The 12,438-nt window shown below is 41.1% G+C and overlaps 2 protein-coding genes and 1 pseudogene across 2 annotated transcripts in view; 1 reads left to right on the top strand and 2 right to left on the bottom strand.

Annotated features, from left to right (window-relative positions):
* LOC146472134 (uncharacterized) overlaps window positions 1-1,942 on the bottom strand; it is a 5,767-nt pseudogene extending 3,825 nt beyond the window's left edge.
* The window catches only part of LOC146472132 (large ribosomal subunit protein uL6-like), a 22,149-nt gene extending 10,456 nt beyond the window's left edge, over window positions 1-11,693 (top strand). Inside the window, exons 3-5 of the mRNA XM_085120730.1 lie at window positions 1,950-2,155; window positions 2,762-2,972; window positions 11,553-11,693. Of these exons, the coding sequence (XP_084976856.1) occupies window positions 1,950-2,155; window positions 2,762-2,972; window positions 11,553-11,656 (521 nt within the window). The 3' untranslated portion in view covers window positions 11,657-11,693. The remainder of the gene's footprint in view (window positions 1-1,949; window positions 2,156-2,761; window positions 2,973-11,552) is intronic.
* Window positions 5,980-11,543, bottom strand: LOC146472133 (uncharacterized). Its single transcript, XM_085120723.1, has 3 exons — window positions 8,033-11,543; window positions 7,219-7,669; window positions 5,980-7,051 (listed from the first exon to the last, which is right to left on the bottom strand). Exons 1-3 carry the CDS (start codon window positions 9,114-9,116, stop codon window positions 5,980-5,982), a joined length of 2,607 nt encoding a protein of 868 aa, XP_084976849.1. The 5' UTR covers window positions 9,117-11,543.
* Window positions 11,694-12,438: the final 745 nt, after the last annotated feature.

Genomic DNA, 12,438 nt, shown 5'->3' with positions numbered 1-12,438 from the left:
GATATCGGCTTTTGGTTCATCACTCACCAGTGTTTTGAGGCAAGGTGCAAGAAGAAACCTGCTTCAGCACACATCATTGATCGTGAAAGGGATCGTCGGTCACCATGGTAGAATGCATTGTTTCTTTCACGATATAGTCGCTCAAGTTGTAGATCGCAATGTTTCGGCTGCTTACTGCTAGTCTTCATCAGGCAATGAGGTTGACTGATCACGCTTCAGTATTTATGTTTTCTGTTTAATCGTGATGATTTTTTTTACCACCTTCTACTACTTTTATTCTACTGTACTCTCAGCATTTGAATAATGACCACTTCTCTACAGTGACCAGCAACAACTTTATTTTCACATTTCCTTTTAAGATAGTATCAACGTGTCATCGTGTAAAAAACAAGACTATAACTCAAGTATAGCACTGTAAAATCCCTAACACGGACACAATTTTAAAACGAATGTGAGCGTAGATCGTTACTCACAGGACAGTCGTTAATCCCACATTCAAAAAACAGAACTCAGAAGTAAGTCTTTTTACTTTGTGCATGTTACCGTCTTTTTTGTTGCTTTTTGTATCGGATTAATGAAGTTCCTGCATTTGTTTCTTAAGTTTGTAATAGCTTTAGTACTTTGTCTGATTGTAGTTTTCGTTGTATTTACCTCTTAGTTTTCGAAACCGCTTTATACATCACTTTGTTACTACCGTACCGCTTTATTATTGTCTCTCTACACATCGCTTCACTTCCAAGGATTGTTAAGGTCTCTACCGATTCTCTTCAATAATCTTTGTTTGGTCATCTTACCGTCGTGAACCTTTGTTGTGGCAAACCGTTTTCATAAGCGCGTATAGGAGTTCTGTTTCTTAACGTGGGATTAACAACCGTCCTGTGAGTAACGATTTGCGCTCACATAATCAGAGAATGTGCTGATTTCATTTGCACTCCTACTTGCACGATCTTCAATCGATCTCTTATCACAGGCTTACTCCCAGACGAATGGAAATGCGCTAAAATTACTCCTCCATTCACACAGGGAAGTTTGAATGATATGAACAACTACCTCCCCATCTCTGTCATCTCTGTTGCGGCTAAAGTAATTGAAAGAATAACGTACAATCAATTATACAATTACTTATTGCAAACAAACTTACACTGAATATGACCAAGACCGTGTTTATGCTAATTGGCTCCAGACAAAAGCTAGGCACTCTGACTGCCGGTCCTATTTTAACCATCAATGGTACCCCCATAAACCAAGTTGCAACCGCTAAATCCCTGGGGATACTTATTGACTCAAACCTTACCTGGGGGAACCATATCGATAAGCAGGCTAAAGAGATTGCCTATGGCATTGTAGCAGTTAGACAGGTTGGACAATTTGTTCCCTTATCAACGTTGCATCTTATTTACAAGGCTCTAATCTAACCCCATTTCAATTATTGCAACGTTGTCCGGGGAAACTGTGGCATAAAATTAGCTGACAAACTTCAAAAGCTCCAAAATCGAAGAAGTGGTCATTATTAGAAGTCAGAGAGTACAGTAGAGTAATAATAATAATAATGATAATAATAATCTTTATTTGTGCTTCCTGCGAACTTCCTGTCCTACATACTAACTGCATTAAACTGTTTCAACCTGATGGAATTATGGGTTGATCTTATGAGCATGTACTTATTTCCGGTTTTTTTTTTTTTTCTTTGTCTTCGAGAAATTTGCAAATTTTAAGCCCTTAAACCTGCACATGCTTTTATTTTCTAACAAGAATGCAAATAAGCTCATAGGTCAAATGCTTCCCACAAAGCTGTTGAGTCTAATCATTCATGTTTTTTACCTCATATATGGCAGTGTTTTTGCAATTGAGTGTATCTACAGAAAGAAAACTGCTTTCACTTACCTTACATATAAACTGCATCAACATTAATTTCTGACATTTGTTGTCTTTTATTTTATTCTTTGTAGTCACTATCAAGCTGAAAAGCCGTGAGGTGACTGTTAAAGGGCCTCGTGGCACCCTTGTAAGAAACTTCAGACACTTAAACTTAGAGTTGACCCTTGTCGGCAAAAAGAAACTGCGTGTGGATGTTTGGTTTGCAAAACGCAAAGAATTGGCTTGTGTCAAGACCATCTGTTCCCATATTGAGAACATGATCAAGGGAGTTATCTATGTAAGTACAGCTGTAGTTAACTTACTCTTAAAACAAATGCATTTTGCTCGGTTGTGACTGTTAATCTTGAAGCAGTGCATCTCCTGTAGGTTTGAAACATTAGTGAAGCCTTGGGACTTGTACCTTTTCTTTAGATGAAAAACTACGAGTCTGGGATCTTTATTCCTTGGCACGTTAATGGGAAAGTTTGAGGAAAATGCAGTTGATTAGATACTCTTGGTATAAGCTCCAGTTTAGCTTATTGATGACTTATTTTTTCTTGCTGATGAGATACACACGAATAACAACATACACAAGCGCATGGTTCTAAAATGAAAACAAAAATAGTAGTAACTAAAGTGATACCGAAACAAAATGAAATGAAATAAATGCAAATAACAAAAAAATACAAGCTGGTACCTCATACAGTAAGAGATCCCCGGTAAGGAAACAAAAATACACAGATAACCTCTTTGGTATAAATTTTTGCGACCGAGCACATGGCAAGTAAAAATATAAATCGCTACCAGAGAATCATGGGAAACAAGTAGGCCCACAATGCTTGCAACTTAGTACTTGAATAGATCCTACACTCTTCATACTTCTGACCTTTGTTGAAAATTTCAGGGCTTCAGATACAAGATGAAGGCAGTCTATGCTCATTTTCCCATCAACATCACCATCTCAGAGAATGGCACCTTGGTCGAAGTGCGTAACTTCTTGGGTGAAAAGTATGTGCGGCGTGTGAGGATGAGGCCGGGAGTGACCTGTGCCAATTCAACCGTCAAAGATGAAATCATCTTGGAAGGCAATGATGTGGAGTTGGTTTCTAATTCAGGTAGGTTATGACAGTTTATTATACAACTGAACTGGTCCAAGGTAATAAGGATTGTTAGTCTGGGAGCATATGTATTCCCGTGGGCAATTCGTGAAGAAAGCAAGCCACTAGGCTAGTTGTGTTCAGGGGACCTAAAATAACAAGAAAAGTGATGTTGCCACCTTTGCAACCCGCACGGAGGAGTTTTAAGGGGTGTGTTAAAAATGACGTCAAACCCCCAGCATAGAAACGAGGCTGTGGATAAAACCGTATCATATCTTCGATACACATGTCTCAAATCCCCACAAATTATTAGAATGTGTTAAGTATGCAATAATATATGATCTAACCTATTGTATTTCGGTCACGTGATCGCTGTAACATGAAAACGAGGCTCCTAGTAGTTGATCTCAAGTCGATAATGCCGGCAAAATCGAGAAAACTTTTAACAAAATGCGTCCATTGTTGCAAGGGTAAAAAACAAAACCATTCTTTTTAAGCGAGGTAACTGAGTAATATCACGCATTTTTCCTGTTTTTATAATAACTTTTCTCGCATTAGAGCTTAGAAAAACCACAGGCAACCCATTCTAGAGAAGCACGAGTTTTGGTTCGTATGAAAAATAGTAACTACAAAAACATCGAGGATTTGTTTTCCTTTTAAGATTGTTTATTTCTGATGTGGATACTCACACTTGATGCAAAATATAATAAAGACTTTTGTCTTAACATTGTACAATGGCGGCATATTCGGAGCTACAGCCATTACTGGAAATAAGGCATTACCATGGGTATTTATCATTGGGAGCAGAATGTAAGTTCACTAGCAATGTTATTCAAATTCGCTGTCCAGATTATCATCGGAATCAGATATGTACTCGTACTCGGCTTCGTCATCATCATCTCTGTCGTCTTCGTTGTCACCACCGACGTCTTCGGGCATATTCTCGCAATCTTCACCCGTGTCAGAACAGCCACAGAGGTCTGTGCAGTTCATTCCAGCCTTCCTACACTGGCAGCGCTTGGTGGTATACCTTTCCTTGACACACCTGCACTTCACAAGATGAATGATGGCCTCAGGTGCAGGGGGTAGTGTTGTCATGACGGGAATCCACGCCTTGTCCTCTTCTTTCCATTCCCACCCGAAGTCCTTCGGTGATGGCAAGGCTGGATTGGGGTTCCTGTCACTATTCCATACTAGTAACTGATAGTGGGCACGAAGAATGGCCTGCTGCAATGCGGCTAATGTGGGTGGAAGCCGTTCTGATTTGGCTTGTTTCTTTGTGAAGAGCCACCATCTCAACGCCTTAACTGTGGAGATTTTTGTCTTGGGAAGAAAGAACTGACAGATGAGCTTTTCTACTGCCTTCTGGGACTCGCTGCTTGGCAGATCACTTGTCCCGAGCTGTGACAATGCGTGGATTTCATCTTCACTTGCTTCATTGAAAACGCTCCAGCACGTAAGTTTCCCCTTGTTTGAAAATGAGCCTGTATTATCCGCTCCTGTCACAGCATGGAAAGCCGGTAGTGCTGCTGTCTTTGTAGGACCAAGAGCACGAACTATTGGCTGCAGCTTGATCTCGCGATGATTCTGACCTTTGCCAGTCACAAACACTGTATTCTGACAGATCGGGATATCGCCTCAGAGAAAGAATAAATACATCTGTGTCAGGGGAATGTACTCTGATTTCCGTCGCTCCATTGGCTGTAGCATCAAGGGCATGCAAGACGATCTTCGTGTCAGCTTCTTCCTGGTCACTCTTCAAGTATGACATATCTTTCTTGTTTCCCTTGCATTCACAACCGTACGCTACCACCATCCGGGTTCCATTTCGCTCTGCATGCTCAACGGTCTTTTGCGCGAGATATTCTGCCAGCTCGTTCTTCGTATTAGCATGGGAAAGCAGCTTCTTCATTGTGACCTTGGCGATATGCGTGGATGGCGTTATGCGGTAATAAACTGGATGCTGGTTCCCCTGTCTCTTCCTGCGTGTAGCTTCCTTCAGAGATGACGGAAGATCGTACCGATCAAAGATGAGGCGGATCTCATCACTGTCTCCATACTTCTCAAAGATTCGACATGTAAAGTGATCTGCTAGGTGTGAGCAACTTCTTATCCACTCGGGCTTGTCTAGAGATTGTACTTCAGCCATTGCATCGATGACAGAGACTCTCATTCTTTCCCCTTGACTAGCAGCGTCTTGACCTGCAGTTCTGCAGTCATCTGTATTGGCTGGTAACTTCTCTAGAATAGACATCAATGCACTCTTGGATGGGCAGTGCAGCATTTCTCCGTCTGCAGCAAACATAGATCTCGGAACCACTGTAAATTCGTATGTTCCAACAGCTTCTTGGATGTCAATCTCAGGACGGCTTTTGCATATCACCATCATGCGTGCAAACAGGTTTCTGTCTTCTTGTAACTCCACTATTTGGCCGGCACTTGAAACCTTGATCTTCTTCCCCGTGGTTTTCCATGTCTGGAGCTTTCTTTTCTTCATTGGTGACCAAAGATTGATTTGTCCAGTCTGGATTCGATCTTTGACAAATGTCTCGAACAGTTTCTGGCCAATCTCGCTCTGTTCCAAAAGATCTTCCTTTACTTTGCTCGGCATTACAACCTTTGTTACAAGGTTAAAGAGATCGTTGCTCTGCTCGATAAAGGGATTCGTGAAATTCTCCATTGTCGCGACCAACTTTTCTATGTTTTTCTCTTCACGAGAAATCACAGAAGCTGACAAGGTATGATGATGGGTGCCTTCCTTTGCCGGTGTGGTCCCAGCCATTTCTTTTGCGTCTTCAGCTAGACGGGCAAGCTCAGGAGCAATGAGAAAAAATTTTGTGCGGGCGTTTGGATTCAGGGTGATACCAACTAGTCCTCCTGAAACTTTCATTGAGCGATTAATTTGCTCTAGGGCATGGTCCGCACCCAAAGCACAGAATGGCACATGCGGGTTCTTGTTGACGACCCAATTACCCTTGCGGAACTCTTCATATATCTCAGGGTCTGACTCTGGCAGTATCTTCATTTAAGCTAAGTAAAGTGGAATCATTCTGGCGTAATTAAGACGGTCATGAGCAAAGAAGTACTTTGTAAACAGCTGCAGCGATGTAAGATGCAGCTGCCAGTCGCCTGTTCGGACCGCTCTAATGAACTGCATCATCTCCATTATCATTTCCATGTAACATCGGAACACCTGGAATTCTGGAATCTGGCTGTTTTCTTCCTCAAAGGTTTTCATTTTCCCAACCACATCTAGGGACTTTATGACCTCTACCATTCTTGAACTAGCTATTTCGACCTCTTTCTTAGGGCCCGTATCACAAGCACTTCCCAGCTCTCCTGCGCATTCCTCTATTTGCTTAACCATCTGCGGATCTTGTTGAGATAAAAATGCTCTCTGGTATAGGATAAATAGGGCCTGCAAAGTGATCATGTGAGCTTCTTCTCCTCTCTTGACGTGATTGCCCTCAAGAATTTGCTTTACCGTTGTGGGGCCATACAGATCAGACTCCGACCAACACAAATCGATACCACTGTTCTCAATAAAAGAACCAAGTGTTCTAATCTGCGCCATGACCACATGTAGCTCACCAGGACGAAGGATGATATGACTGAGGTCGTTCCATGCCATTTGAAGCTTCTTGGCAGGCTGGTACAAGCCCATATACAGGGAAATGATGGTCTTGTTGCCAGGACCCATAACCTTTGTAGTGATTGCTTGAGAATGCAGCAGAACGGTAAGCAATGTGCTCCATTCGTGAGCGGGGGCTGCTAATAGAGGTGGAGACCCGATTCTTGCGACTGGTAGGGTTTCATGTACAAGAGAATTAAACCCAGACCAGACAGGTACAGGGGTGCGACCAAGAAGAGCATTTTTACCTTCCGCGTGTGTTTCTCTCTCTGTTGTGGGAGCACGGGTCATATTACGCCCCAGCAGCCAAGCAAGGTCTTGGAGCAGCGGAAGCTCACCCTCTGTGTTAAAGGCAAATGAAGGGTACGTGGGACTTTTAGGCTTGGATGGGGGATCTGGGCATTCCAGCAATCGTGTCTCAGGAAGGTCCTTTACGGAACGATCAACCTTTCCTGCATCTCCCAGCCTAAAAAAACATGGGAAAATAGGGAGGCTAGTCTTACGTTTACTATGCCACAACACCTAGTGAAAAGCACCATGAAACTCAGCAAGTGCGGCAAAAATTTAGAGAGAGTATATTATGTTAAAAAAGAATAAAACGAAGACTTGGTGTTAGAAAATAATATAACCAACCTGAGCTCTGGTGTTACATCAACAGGGTCTTTCTTCTGGAAAATTGCCATTGCTGTTCCGTGCAGGGTTCTTTTTCCGTCAGGCGTATCTTCCGCGAAATCGACATTGTCGACTGCGAAGAAAACGCGACGTCCAGGAACCACGTCCGGGGGAATAAATATGCCATCATTCCGTTCCATGCGCTGGAGAACATGTTTCTCGATTTGAGCTTCCGCTCTTAGAATACGGTTATACTCAACCGACATTCCGAATCCGTGCAAAAAGTTTATTATCTCTTTGCTTCTTATAGCCTGATGAATGGCCAAACCAACTGCGAGTTGCTGCGGCATTTCTCTCGCTGTTTGTAGTACATGGGACTTCACGTTTTTCACTTGACGATCGGTCAATGTCATTGAAATGGTACTCTGAGCTAGGCTTGTGGCACGCTTGTGCACTTCGGAGACCTTGTCATCTGTATTCAATGTAAAATAATGTCTATAAATTTTGAGCTTATATATTTTTCACGATTTTGAGAAAAAGAAGATTAATTTAAAGTAGTTTCTCGTCCAGTTGGCCCCGGCGTTTGTTTTCCAATCAAGCTCGGTAACTCCACTTTAGAACCAGATCGGCATTAGTCGAGTCCGGTGTTTATTAATGAAGCTACCACTTCAAAACATTACAGCACTATATATGTCGCACATGCTTTGACCTCAGTTAAACACCTCAATATCACAGAGCAGATCTGACCTGGTATTTAGGTGTAACCGGCATTTAATTGGGGACCAGCAATAAACGAGATCTAAATATTATTAGTATCATGAGAACTTATGTTTACCTGACGTAAATGCCTTTGGACCTTGAACAACCCATCTGAAAAAGCAATAGAGTTCCTTCGGCAAGTGTTTATCATCAATGTCATCAAAAGAGCCTTTAAATACCCACTTCTTGCATTTATTGATGCATTTTCGAAGCAAGGCAGCAGCATTATAGATAGTCTTCATACCAATCTCTTTAGAAACGGCCTCTTCCAATAATGCTATAGATTCGTCTCTAATCTCTTTTGAAGTCACCCGTTCTGGCTGGTTCATACGCTTTGGCCTATGGAATTCTACTTCAGGAATTTCACTTGATATTAGCTGCTTTAGCACCTTCCTAGAACATGACGGATCTGCCACATCATTTTCTCGCAAGACACTTATATACATTGCTTCTAGCTCTGCCATATTTAGAGGTTTGCCTTCTCTCAACGCCATCTTTGTAATATCTAAGAACTCTACTTCAGCAGCTAACTCTCCACTATCTTGATCAGAGCTACTCTCTGAACGACGCAAGACATTTGTTACGGTATTCAAATAGCAATTCTTGTGGTATTTTATGTCAATAGCGTGAGCATCGTTTAGGTCGATGGCTGTTGAAAGTTTTGTCAGCAATCTTGCATCTCCAAGGACCTGGATAGCAGCCCGAATCGATTGTCCTGCCGATTCTGTTGTGACGGAATGCAGAGAATCTTTATAGCCAGCGCCTTGCTCACAAAAGAAGCATAATTCCTTATTGTATGGCAATGTTTGCGATCGCGTAAATTTCTTCTCCTCTTTTTTCCGTTTAGAACTTGTGCAGGGGTCATCTGCTTCTCTTTCATATCTTTCTTTGACTCTCTTAAGCTTCCCTGCATGAGTGGCTTCTTGATAGCAACTTCTGTGCCATGATGCTGTGTTTGCCACTAACTGCTGTGGCGTGGTATCTCGTAATTGCTCCCAGATAACACTGTTTCGAGAATCGCCATACTGGACTCTTTCTTCGATTGACTTCAACAACTTCTCGTGTGACACTGGACTCTCAATTAACCTTTCGTCAGTTTCTTTTTGACAAATAAGACATAACTTAAAATCTAACTCACTTTGGACTCCTTTATCTGCCATTACAAGTTGGAGAGATCATAATATCGTGGTGTACTTACAGACATCATAGATCAAACATGGCGGACTGCCGTTTTGATTATAAAAACCGCTGACCGGTGTTAATGCATCATACTGTTTCCCAGTTTCTCACGGGCAGGGAAACGAACATGAAGCCCGTGTCACCATTTTGTACACATTTTGAACAAGTAATTATTTTAGCATTTCAAAATTCTATCTAATTTTTGATAGCTAACATATCCTTTGATTTAATACATAAGCAGTGTTTGGAGTTTTTTTTGCTTGTAACTGACTGGGTTATATGTCCTCCTGTTCATTGCGATTTTATCACATAGTTCATGCCAGGAAATTACTTGACGAGACAAAAAGCCCTTTAACACATATTTTTCCATAACCATCTCCTGAAGGCTTGATGATCTTTCATGCAAATAAGGACAAATATACTAATTCGAGAACCGGAGATGGTGTTTATCTAGGATGGGTTGCCTGTGGTTTTTCTAATCAATATATTATAAAAACGAGAAAAATGCATGAAATTCCTTAATTATTTTGCCAAATAAGCATGGTTTTGTTGTTTTTACCCTTTTAACAAGCGACGCATTTTCTCGAATTTGCCGGCATTGTTGACTTTAGATCAACCACTCGAAGCCTCGTTTTCATGTCATGACCATGTGACCAAAAAACAATAGTTTAGATCGTGTATTATTGCATACTTGGCTTATTCTAACAATTTGCGGAGATTTGAGCTGTTTTTATGAAGATATGACACAGTTTTATCCATAGCCTCGTTGTTTGACGTCGTTTTTTAAAACACCCCATAAAACTCCTCCGTGCGGGTTGCAAACGTGGCAACATCACTTTTCTTGTTATTTAATGTCCCCTAAACACAACTAGCCTAGTGGCTTGCTTTCTTCACGAATTGCCCACGGAACCTGATATTTGAACATATGCTCCCGGACTATGTTCTGATGGTTTCCATGAGTGGTCCAAATATTCCTATGTGGACTGCTCGCATATCAGTTTTCGAAAACAGTGTTGAAAAGAAGACTGTTTTGTATGAAGCCAAACTTTCCCTTTCAAAATAGGAAAGCTTTAGTTCCATTAGATCCAATAATTTTTACAGACATTTGTATGGAGTTACAAATTGACAATCTCCATGCAAGCATGGGTAAATTTTCCTGAATTTATGTAAGTACATCAAGACTCTCAAATTTGGCATTTTCTACAAATTTTAAGGTGCTCTTTCCAGCAGTGTCAGTGGAGTTTCATCACCTTGCCCTCATCAAAATTTAAAATTACCATGATAAAGGCCTATGGTGCAACGTATCCAGTGTGTTTCATGAAAATAATTGTAAATGTTTTCAATTAATCTTTGAGAGCCAATAAAGATCAAATCTGTGTTGAAAAATATTGAGTGCAAGCCTGGTAAATTATGAGGACTTATGAGAAATGACCCCTGGATATCCTTGCTGAAACCTTGGTTGCCAGGTTTAAAAGGTTTAAAGTAAATAGATTCCAAAGCAATTGTAACAATTTTTGCATTTGAAAATCATGGAGAACCTGTTTCACTGTAATGTGAATCCTTTGAAAAAGGTGTCTTCATTCTCATTCAATTTCTTTCCAAAATGACCCAAAAAAAACCCCTACCAAAACGCATGCATACTGAAAGAGATATAGTAATGTGGGAAAATTGTCACTCGCTCGCACAGTGTGTCATAAACTTTATATCAATTAAATCGGAATTTAATCAAAATTATAAATTATTCATTAGTCAACGTAAGTGCATGTATTCACCATCAGCCACCAATGCTGGACAAAAAACAAGGACGTAAAATCAACTAGACGAATAACTTATTCTTAAAAGAAAGCAGCCAGTAGGTGTGTTGTCTACTAACTCCTTCCATTTACCCGTTTTATTTAATGCCCGTGAGGCCTATAATTTGAGTCCTGGGCCAACCAAACACAATGCGAACAATGAGAATTTAAAGATTATAAAATCGACTCTTTTAACAGCGTCGATTTTATAATCTTTAAATTCTCATTAATTAACTACGCTGCGCAGCATTTCAATCTTTATTACACAATGCGAACAATGTTTTATACCTTGCCAGTATTTACTTCTGCATTCACGAGTTGGCTCACAGGAGCCTTTGAATTTTTCCCTTTTCACTCGGGTTCTGAAGTACAGTGGAACCCCGCCTTACGACCACCTCGTTATTACAACCACTTTTTTGTGCCCCGAACGAATTGAAAGTCATTTCCTTAGTTTTACACCTCCTTAATCCGAGCACCCGTTATTACGGGCCCAAAAGTGGTCGTGTTAATGGGATTCCACTGTAGCTGGTTAGTTTTCAGGTGTCCTTGTCTTTTCAGCTTCTTTTGCAAGTCCTCTCTTTCCTACTCACCTCTCTATTTGATTTTGATTGTTGTATCTTCCAGCTGCCTTGATCAAGCAGTCCACCACAGTGAAGAACAAAGATATCCGTATGTTCTTAGATGGTGTTTATGTGTCTGAGAAAACAACAGTTGTACCCTTGGAGTAATAAACCTGTAATAAATTCCCACTTGTCAGGCTTGTCACTTGTGTTCTTTATTCCTTTTGTTGGAGGGGGTGGGTTGGGTAAAACTATCCGAAGTGGGGGAATTTGGTAATTTCGGTTGTACGGGCTACACCTGCATCCTAACAGAAGATGGCAGTAGCACGATAAGCAGTTTACTGATTGACCAGAGGAATGCGGGGAATGCGTTACCAGACATTTTCTGGCCAAATTATGGGACATTTTCACTATGGCGTCATTTTACTACAACTACCAGAATCCTTCAGTTTTTTCTTTTCGCGTGCTAATTAGACCTATTGTTCTTTGCCCGCCACTGGGATTACAAAATTTAATTTGAAAACGAAATGAATTCTGGTCAAATGATGCCATCATGAAAATGGCCTTTTCAAGGGGAAAGTTCAAGGAGAAAAAGCGGAAGTACCAACAGAGGGTGCTGGACGTTGAAATCGGATCTTTCACGCCCCTAGTTTTTGGAACTAACGGTGGGATGGGAGCCGACTGCAATTGCTTTCTCAAACGCCTAGCCGAGAAGCTCTCACATTACTATCACTTGGATAAGAGCATTGCTTTCTTTTGAGATTTTAAGGTCGGTACACACATGCATAAGAGGCTCCAGGACACCTTTCCACAAAATCCCGCAAGGGGATTTCATTGATGACTGCCGCTTAAACGCGAGTCAAGCGTGTGTCCGCTAATTTTAGAAAGCGAATGATGGTCTAAGCTTGTAAATTAGTATTTTGGGATCTTTTTAATATTTTATTTAATCA

Source organism: Pavona decussata, unplaced genomic scaffold (assembly GCF_977016875.1).
Source record: "Pavona decussata unplaced genomic scaffold, jaPavDecu1.1 SCAFFOLD_102, whole genome shotgun sequence".
Classification (NCBI taxonomy): domain Eukaryota; kingdom Metazoa; phylum Cnidaria; class Anthozoa; order Scleractinia; family Agariciidae; genus Pavona; species Pavona decussata.
Note: the sequence above shows the minus strand (reverse complement) of the source record. Positions and strands in the feature narration are given on the sequence as shown.